Source organism: Toxorhynchites rutilus, chromosome 1 (genome assembly GCF_029784135.1).
Source record: "Toxorhynchites rutilus septentrionalis strain SRP chromosome 1, ASM2978413v1, whole genome shotgun sequence".
NCBI classification, from domain to species: Eukaryota; Metazoa; Arthropoda; class Insecta; order Diptera; family Culicidae; genus Toxorhynchites; species Toxorhynchites rutilus.
In genome coordinates this window covers 66424287-66434541 of record NC_073744.1, presented here as the reverse complement: position 1 = coordinate 66434541, position 10255 = coordinate 66424287, and the positions used below count along the sequence as shown (strand labels likewise).

General features: G+C 43.5%; 1 protein-coding gene across 1 annotated transcript; it reads right to left on the bottom strand.

The window, feature by feature from the left end:
- Nucleotides 1–7681: 7681 nt before the first annotated feature.
- LOC129781961 (uncharacterized) lies at nucleotides 7682–10015 on the bottom strand. Its single transcript, XM_055789464.1, has one exon. It carries the CDS (start codon nucleotides 10013–10015, stop codon nucleotides 7682–7684), a length of 2334 nt encoding a protein of 777 aa, XP_055645439.1.
- Between the last annotated feature and the right edge of the window lie 240 nt (nucleotides 10016–10255).

The following is a 10255-nucleotide window of genomic DNA, read 5'->3' as shown; positions in this document are numbered from 1 at the left end:
TGATTTGTCAGCCGATAGTTTGGTCGGCTTCCTAATTAGTACGGAGAGGTATGCATGTACGCACATTACGTCGATTCAGTTGGGTCGGTTTTTGCACTAGAAGGCCGACCCGACCAAACTCTTGGTTCACAGAAAGTCTGTAGTATGCGGGGGCTCTTAGGGAGACATTTTCCGGTCTGTACAACGACAAGCGAGTACAAAAGTACTCAATACAAAAATATACCCCTGACTTACATGTACTTGCAAAGCGGATTCCCCAGACACATTTATTTTGAAGTCCGTGTTAGGGAAAAACAGCTCGGTAGGAAAAAAATACCCCCGGCTTGCATGTATATTTGCAAAGCGGATTTCCACAAGTACATCGATTTTGAAGTTTGTGTTGGGGAAACTGTAAATCGAGCAAATCTAAATTTGGCAGTTAGGGCGTTTAGATAACGCTTGACATTTTACAATTATTCAATTGTGCATCTCTTAAAAACAACATTTTATTAATTGTGATGGACGCAAACATCATTCCGATCTGTTGAAAAATGTTCGAGTTATAATCATTCGAATCACGGGTAGGGTTAGCACACAAATCGGTAGAACAAATGTATGCAAAAATGAAGTTCTTCCATTTTTCACGAATTTCAACCGTTTAGAGATTAGCGAATTGTAATGTATAGCATATCAAACAATTCTTAGATAATTTCCGATTCGATTGGTATGCAAATCATGAGAATTCGTTCACAGTGAAAATGGTTATTAACGTTAACTTTATTTCATAGAAACGTGATCTGTTTTCTTATTTGGCACCCTTCCTGAAAGACGTAGTTCTACGTCAAAAACTCACTAGAAATAGTATATTCACTAGAAATAACAGATAGGGCAGAACAACGATTACTGGGTCAGCTATTTATCAATAAAACCTTTCAGTTTTAAGCTGTCCAAACGAGACTGCTCTGGTGAAGTTTGTAAATCTTAAAATCCGAACATCCATGATTATGAATGAAAAAAAAAACATGACTGACTGGAGTGAACACGAGATCACATTTTTTGATCAATTGATGTCTTGGAGAGGGCTATTTGGTTGGAGTTTCAAATAACGTTATTTGGTTTTGATTATATCCTACTAAAATAGAGAAGATTCGGTGAATTTTTATAGTTTTGGATGAACCGGATGACACGAGAACTCCAATTCATCGACATAATGATGACAAACATGTTTTACAACGAACTAAACTAGTTTTCATCCGGCTGAGCACTACAATAGATCAAACTAATGGTCGCAGTGGTACAATGCTCCTACAGACCCACAATCTAATCGACGAAAAAATCATCGACCTAATGTGAGCCGAAACGCTGTGACATCTCCGTCATTGATCGAAAATGCGGAATAATTAAAAAACCAATTGGAATCACTGGTGATTTTTTTTTCTTCGTCGCTAAACTGTCATCCCAAACAAAAACAAATGGATCATACAATTGGTGACTAAAGAAATTATTATACTTTTTATTCATTAATTATTTTATTTTGTTTCAGCAATGGATACATCCGTTCGTTCGGTTGATCCGGCTTTTTTTTGCTCCCATCAATTGGTGAGTAGAAAAGATGATTTCCCTCATCACCATTCCACTTCTATAACGGATTCTCACTTCTATAACAGTAGCCATCAGCATCAGCTTTCCCGCAGCAGTATCCTCCAAGCCCTGGTGGCCATGCCGGGGACAGTACCAACATCAACAGCAGCAGCAGCAGCACCTGGCCATCGAAGCAATTTTCCCTATAAGAGATCCCGTGCTTCGCGCACATTCAAGAATCCTCCTCAGCCACATATGTGTGTCACGGAGAAATATTTCAACGACAACGTACTCAAATGGATTCGAATCGTCAATCCGGACAACCCGGATGCACCGATTATATCTACTTGTTTGCTCACAATAGTGTTTTTATTACATGCATTTTGGTTCTCTTTTTTTCTAATAAAATTATTAAACGCTGCAAGCAGGTCGACGCCTTGCACATGTTGGCAAGAAAGTGGTGTCAAATTGTTCGACGAATGCATATGAAAGGACGATAACTCGATTGCAAAGTGACAGCATTTGGGGTCGATCGTTGACATCACATCGACCTAATCTTGGCAGGCAAAACGGAATGTGGGGAAGATCCGCCTGAGAATGAAATCTCGCATAACTTTTGAAAAGGTCCAATGTAACATTTTCGTCAACTCGAGAAAAACGAAGTTGAAGACCCAAACATTATTCCGCGAATTGTCTTAAAAGCTTCCGATCTTTATCGCTACTTTCACCACTAGCAGTCAAGAATAACTCTGAAAAACCAATCGTAACTGTTGTTCCATGATTTAAGATTAAAGTTGAAGACTAGGAGCGAAAAATGTTACATTGGACGTTTTGTCTGCCCGCATTTGCACATTGGACATATTACGTTGCACGACAAAAATTTGAAACTAACTTCTAAGCAACAAACCAAATAACAGCATTTCATTCTAGAGGCGAATTATTGCATTGCATATTGCATTGAAATCGGTAACAACAGCTGTAAGAAACAAAAACTCAAAACGACCGAAGTACGACTTCGTATTGTTTTGACTGCTTTGTTACTTCGGACGTTTCGATCGTCGGAGGAAAGAGGCGTCTGAAGTAACAGCCGGGCGCTTCAAATCCGATTCTGTACATTGGATATTTTTTGCATCGGCGATAAAAAGATGAAGAAGATAGATACGTGAACAATTGTTTATGTAATGCATTCAATGATAAGTGCGTGCATCCATTAACTCGATTTGTTTAAATTTGTTACATAGGACCTTTTCAAAAGTTACGCGAGAAATAGTTATTCATTATTTCAAAAACTATTTCAGTTGAAGGTTTTTTTTTCATCACTTACTACAACGTTTTGAGACATCGTTAGTAGCAGTTTCGGTCAAGCAGCTCGTAGTGCAATATTCTTTGTGGATTCCACCAATTGCATCCTAGACCGTGGATGTTCTGTTTGGGCTGCGGTGTTCATTATTGTTCTAGGACTACACCTGACTCCTGGCATTTGTGATCATCAGTTATCACAAATGCCAGAAGTCGTGGGTAGTCCCAGACACAAACCCCCTTTCTTTTGGCCAGGTAAGCGAGAAGAAACTTCTTGCGGAAGAAATCTAAGGCTAGGCGCTAGATCGAGAATAGGTCAACTTCAGCATCCGTACTTCAAATGATTAGCATTATCCTATTGTGATTCTGGTATTAGTTTTAGTTCTGGTATGGTTTTATTCTGGTAACTGAACGATCAATGTGATGATACAAATTATCGAAACCTAATATTCATATGAATGAATTGAAATCCCTAATAATTGTATGCTGAGTAAAGGATATAAAGGATAGAATAGAATACGTCAATAAATATAAAGTCATTCAAAGAATACGCATCAGAAATTTTATCCCCGAAAATAGAATCTCGATCTATTCAAATAGAATAGTTTTATCCTTTCATTATCCGCGCAAATGCTTTGTGAACGGGAATATGTAGGTAGAGCTAAAATTATGTCGTTCCCTATAATTGTAATTTATGGATAAAAAAAACACGAGACAACAAGCATTCAGTAATTATGTCAAGAAGTTGCAGCTAATAAGGCCAAATCGTATCAGAAATACTGCACAGCTTGTTGAATCAATGCCACGTCGATGTCAAGTTCAAGCCTCAAGCCCAAGAAGTATTGGATGAATATCATAGTAAAAGTCTTCTTACTTTTTGTTTCTTCCTCTTGATCGAAATTTTTTTAACCGTATTTTATACTATTCATCGACTATCTGAATGAGCCCTTAGTAACTTATATCAAGCAAACGAGGCTATTAAGCTTTCTATATTAACCTTTTTCATTATAACTTTAGGGGGTCAGGGCATTTCGAGACAAGATGTTCGATCGTTATGTTTATATAACCGCATCCGAATACTGCATAATAACGTTCAAGTAATCCATTTACCAGAACAATGGGCGAGATTATGTCAGCAATTATGATTCGATGCTCATAATCACCATAAATATGCGCCTCACAGCTTTCCGCTGCAGTGCGCTTGTTTAAGGGCGAACACAAATCGATTGTAAAACCGCAATTTTATCAGCCACTTACCCCCACTCGTCGCGCATTATTTCACCGCCGAAAAGAGTCTACGGATGGTTACAAACCGGTGATGTCCATAAAAGGTACGAGCGAAAGATGAAGAAATAAACAGCATCACGATGATGAAACAACAAGACCTACCGTGATTGTAAAAAACTTTCTCTATCGTCGAAGCAGCGATTCGCCGGCGAGCAACCTTTTGCAGGTACCCACCGCCCCCCGCCCCCTCGGAGGTGGTGAAGCGACCCCCAGTAACGGATGGATCGCTAGTTACACAACTTTTACATAAAAAATATAAATCAAACGTGTGCATCACCGCGTACGACCTGGTCGGTCATCGCAGGGCTGGCCATCTCAGCTATCGCCGCCGTCGCCGTTGTCGGTCTGCTTTCGTCATGGACAGCGTGTAATGGTGGGTACTTTGTTCCGTCGAATAACCATCAACAGGAGGGACGTGTACTCGAATAAGGGCCGAGCGCACCGCATCGCAAAAGGGCAATCTTGTAACATTCGGTTCGATTACTGAGGCCGAACGTGATGGGAGGTCCTGAAATGGCATAATCAGAAAGTGCTCTGAATTGGTGTTTTTCAGTTGTTTCGTTTGTGCTTCAGCGGGTTGATGTCACGTAGGACAACAATTATTGCTCCTTTTCCATTAGTTCGTTTCATAATAATGTTCATACCGTTGGACATGTATTATTTGCGTACTTTCATTTATTCTACTCCGGTTCCGTAAGACAGTTAATGTTATCAATCAATTAAGTGGGAGTGTAGATTATTATTTGACTTTTTCTTGGACCTGCTGAGGGTACCTCCGCCTCGCCAATATATGCGCGTTCTACAGGAACAAGTTACACGGTTTTATGAATTTCTAGTTCAAAGCCAAATTAAGTGCGATTGACATTCGATTTAAGGGGAAAGTGAATAGACGGAAATTCATGTCAACGTTGACAGCTTGCGGTGGTAACGTAAGCTTCTGAGGAAATGATTGGTTCGTTCGAGCAAGATGCATGTATCGTTTTGATCATATTAGGACCTTAACATAGTTTTCGCCCGAACGCAAATGTCAGATTCTGATGTAAACAGTGCTAGTGTGCATTCGCGACTGAAAATCTGAGAGGAACAGCTTGAATACGCGGTGCGAAATATGGTGGTGGATTTTCGGGACAAATGCACAAACATACAAAACATATTTCAAATTAAAATTGAGAAAAATTGTATTTTTCGTAAATAATGAATAACCCATGTGATAGAGTATCCAAATCACCAAATCGCCAAATCACCCGAAAAACAGCAGGTTTTGATGCGACTCTCTCCGAATTTTTTAAACCTTGTACATATGGTGTCAGTTACCAAAAATCACAATTTCCATTGTCATACTAGCTGACTCGGCAAACGGTGTTCTACCTTTTCTTTTTCTTCTAGTGAATAGTTTGGTTGTTAAATAAAATAAAACTAATGTATGTTAAGTATGTTGGAATGTTTTAACAAGTTCTTTAATTAATCGAGTTTGATCGATAAAATAGAACTAATGAAATGATTTGAACGAAATTATGTTTATGTGGCCGGATGCATGCGCCTAGTCATTGGACGGTTAAATATATAACTGCTGGAACCCGTTTATGAATTGGGAAACCAAAAATACACCACAAAACTTCATTGGAACTGATGTACCGACCAATATGGTAGCGCACTGTTTTGTCGTTGTTATGCAATGGAAGTGTATTACCATCAGTACTCTGAATTTGAACACAACCACATTACTTCTCAGCCATTATCAGTATTTTTTCGTTGATATATTGGATATCCACCTACATTTGTGATCGTATTGTTGATATTTTTTTAGGGAAACGTTTGGGTCAATTTATATCTGTCATGCAAAGCGACAACCCGTTCGACTCAAATTCAGTCGTGCTAAAGGGTGTGTCACATCAAATTGCATCACGGAAAAAACGCTGTAGAAATTTAATTTTTAGGAATTATATCTTCAGCTTTCGCTTATAATCAGATAAGAGTGTATAGATCACGTTGGCCATGCTTCACTGTCAATTTTTCGAAAATTTGGAAAAATGTCGTCGAACGAAAAAGAGCGTCGTGAATTAATCCTGCGCACTCATTTCGAGAATCCGGAGTTGTCACATCGGGACATCGGTAAGATGCTGGGAACCGACCAATCCACGGTCAGCAGAGTACTAAAACGATACTTCGAGAACCTAACCATCGACCGGAAGGTGAAGAACGGCAAAAATGGATGATCCGTCAGTAAAAAAGATCACAAGCGCGTAGTTAAGCAGTTTAGACGTGATCCGAGAAGTTCGGTCCGGGATGTCGCCAATAAGCTGAATTTGTCAAGTTCATTCGTCCAGCGGACCAAGCAGCGGGAGGGGCCTGCGTACATACAAGGTTCAGAAGGCTCCTAACCGCGACGAAAGGCAAAACATGGTGGGGAAGACGCGAGCCCGGAAGCTGTACACCGAAATGCTGACGAAGCCGCATTGCCTGGTAATGGACGACGAAACCTACGTCAAAGCGGACTTCCGTCAGCTGCCGGGCCTGTTGTTCTTCTCCGCAGAGGACAAATTCAGCGTTCCGGAGGAGATTCGCAAGCAGAAACTATCCAAGTTTGCCAAAAAGTACATGGTGTGGCAATCGATCTGCTCTTGCGGAAAGCGGAGCGCCCCCTTCGTGATGACCGGCACGGTAAACGGGCAGGTTTACCTTAAGGAGTGCCTACAGAAGCGCTTACTACCGCTATTGAAGCAGCACGAGGGCCCGACCATCTTCTGGCCGGATCTCGCTTCGTGCCACTATTCAAAGGACATGTTGGAGTGGTACGAAGCCAACGGGGTCACCTTCGTGCCAAAGGAAATGAACCCGCCCAACGCGCCGGAGCTTCGCCCAATAGAGAAATATTGGGCAATTATGAAGCAGGCCCTCCGGAAGAACCCAAAAGTTGTCAAATCGGAGGCGGACTTCAAGAGAAAATGGATTTCTGTTAAAAAAAAAACTACAACCTGACGTTGTACAGAACCTTATGGACGGGGTAAAGAGGAAGGTGCGAGCATACGGGCTTGGGCTCGAAGTATGAATAAAAAGAAAATGCCAAAAGTTGTTTAATAGTTTTTATTTTACTGTCTAAAATTTTCAAAAGGATCGGTCTACTGGGCGAATTTCTACAGCGTTTTTTCCATGATGCAATTTGATGGGACACCCCCTTTAATTTGCTAATCCTGCCTTCAGTATTTGTAGAGCAATTTACTCTCTATCATAATGGCAAACCCGAACCCAATTTAGAACTTGAATGAACATTATCGCTCAATGGTATTTAAACACTTAGAAGACACATTCCTGATCCTAATTTAACTATTTTTCTATAAATTTCTGGCAAAACTTCATCCATAGTGTTGGCGGAAGTAAAACCCCGTACACTAAGATTAGATAGCATTTATTTATCTGCTTCAAAGAATTTAGTGCATTAGTTCAATTTTGGGGGTTAGAAACCGCACTATAGGATAATAAATTTTCTCCACAGAAGTGGGAACTAATATAGTAGTAACAAACTTTTAGGTAGTAATTAATTTAATAAATTCACTCCGCTCCACTTAACGCCGCGATCAATGTGGTCGATCGTATGATTCAGCCGGATCTGGTCGATTGACAGATCGATCGAGTCTGCGTCACGATCATTCTCCCTGACAGCGGGTAACGTTTCCGTTGAAGCGTCGCTTTCAGATACCGGGTGACCAGATCCATCGTGGATGTAGTAGATCGGTAGACTTGCGGCAACACCCTCCGCCGGGTGCATCTTGCCATCGGCCAAGACTGCACGGTCTTTTTTGACGTCCAGCAAGGCTATCTTCGTTACCGGTCTGTGCACGAGTCCTCCGGCAGTCCGCATGATCGCCTGTCGTACACGCCCATCCGATCCTCGAATCGCTCGCTCTACACGTCCTCTGATCCACTCGCTACGCTTTCCTTCATCGGTGATGAGAACTAAATCACCTTCCGTGATCTCCTTCGCCGCTTCTTCGAACCACTTCGGCTGACGGCGAATGACCGGCAGGTATTCTTTTAGCCACCGTTTCCAGAAGATGTCCAGCTGGTCCTGGATGTCCACCCATAGTTCTTGGAGCTTTCGCTGCTGATGTCGTATGCCTTTACCCGGTACCTTTGCCCCAGTTGAACTCCCGAGCAGAAAATGGTTCGGTGTCAGAGCTTCCGTTTCATTAGAGTCTAACGGCAAGTACGTTAGAGGCCTAGAGTTAACCATACTCTCTGCCTCCACAACTAAGGTCCCAAGTCCTTCCTCATCAAGCTTCCCATCCCCGTAAGCATCCCCCATTGCAGCCTTCACAGACTGAACCATCCTTTCCCAGGCGCCGCCCATGTGTGGGGCTCCAGGCGGAATGAAGCTCCATTTGCACTGCGAACTGGTGAAGGTTTCGGAGAGCCCCGTAGCGATTTGTTGACGAAGTAGTCGTTCGGCGCCGTGGAAGTTAGTCCCGTTGTCGCTAAACATCTCAACGGGTGCCCCTCGACGGCCGATGAACCTTCTGACAGCGGAAATGCAGGATGAAGTCGTCAGGCTATTCACGACCTCAAGGTGGACCGCGCGTACCGTGAGGCAGGTGAAGAGGGCGACCCACCTCTTCACGCTGGCTCTTCCTTGCTTCACCAACACCGGTCCGAAATAGTCCAATCCACTAAAGCTGAACGGCCGGCTGAAGGCTTCGAGACGACTTGCATGTAGTGGACCCATCGGAGGGATGTGCGGTCGAGCTTGGCGAAGTTTGCAGAACCAACAATCACGGCTGCATCTTCGAACTAGTGTTCGCAGACTAGGAATTTCAAACTGCTGGCGAATCTCGTTGACGACGGTCTCTGAGTTCGCGTGTTTGTACTTCCGGTGGAACAGGTCTACCACGAGCGAAGTTATCTCACTTCTCTTGGGAAGGATCACCGGGTATCGCAGATTGTAGGATGCTTGCTTGGCTGCCCCAATACGTCCTGTCTGCCGCATGACTCCATTTTCGTTCAGGCTTGGAACAAGTTTGTACAGGGAGCTGCTTTTCGGAATCGGTTGCATATCACCTCGCGCCACCGATTTATTTTTCGTGAGGATCACCATCTCATCCGGAAACGATTGCCACTGCACCTGCTGCATGATCACCGCTTCCGCTGCCTGGAACTCCTCCTGTTGCAAATCACCGGATATTTTGCTACGCTCTCTGCTGATATTGTTGACAAAGCGCAGCACGTAGGCAACGGTGCGATGTAATCTCTCCCATTTGGAAAACCTTCCGAACTGGATAACGGGCTCGTACGCGAGATGGAACAGGACAGAAGCTCGTATCTCCTCCGTCTCGATGCTGGGCATCGCTGGTGAAATCGGCCATGCGTCTTCTGGGTGTTGCAGGAATTCTGGTCCCGAGAACCAGTTGCTATCAGTACTGAAATATAGGCCTTTTCCCCACTTGGTCCCTTCATCGGCCGGGTTGGATGCTGAAGGCACGTATCTCCACTCCTCCGCACTGGTAGTCTCCAGAATCTCAACTACTCTGTGGGCAACGAACGGTCGATAGTTGCGTGGATCCGCCCGGATCCAGGAAAGCGCCGTAGTGTTGTCCGTCCACAAGTAGCGTTTCGTGATGGGAATTGTATGGTTTTCCTGGACGAACTTCAGCATCCGCGCACCGAGTGCACAACCCTGCAGTTCGAGCCTGGGTATGGACATGGGCTTTAACGGTGCCACTTTCGTCTTCGCTGCAACCAATACACACACTCCGGAATCAGCGGAGTTCATCACGCGTAGATATAGCAAAAGCCGGCCGCCGCTGGACTTGCGTCGACGAACGCATGTAGCTGTGCATTTTCGTAGGTGGAATTCGTCGCTCCTTCGAAGTAGCATCTCGGAATGCGAATTGTTGAAATAAACTGGATCATCTGTACCCACTCTCGCCAGCGAATCAACTCAGTGTCCTGGATTTGCTCGTCCCAGTTGATTCCGGTGCGCCACAACTCCTGGATGAGTATTTTCCGTGAATCAGGAACGTTGCTAGCAGTCCCAATGGGTCGAATAGTGTCATCACACAGCGCAACACCTCTCGTTTCGTTGGACGAGTACCGCTCTCGATAAGTGCGCGTACCT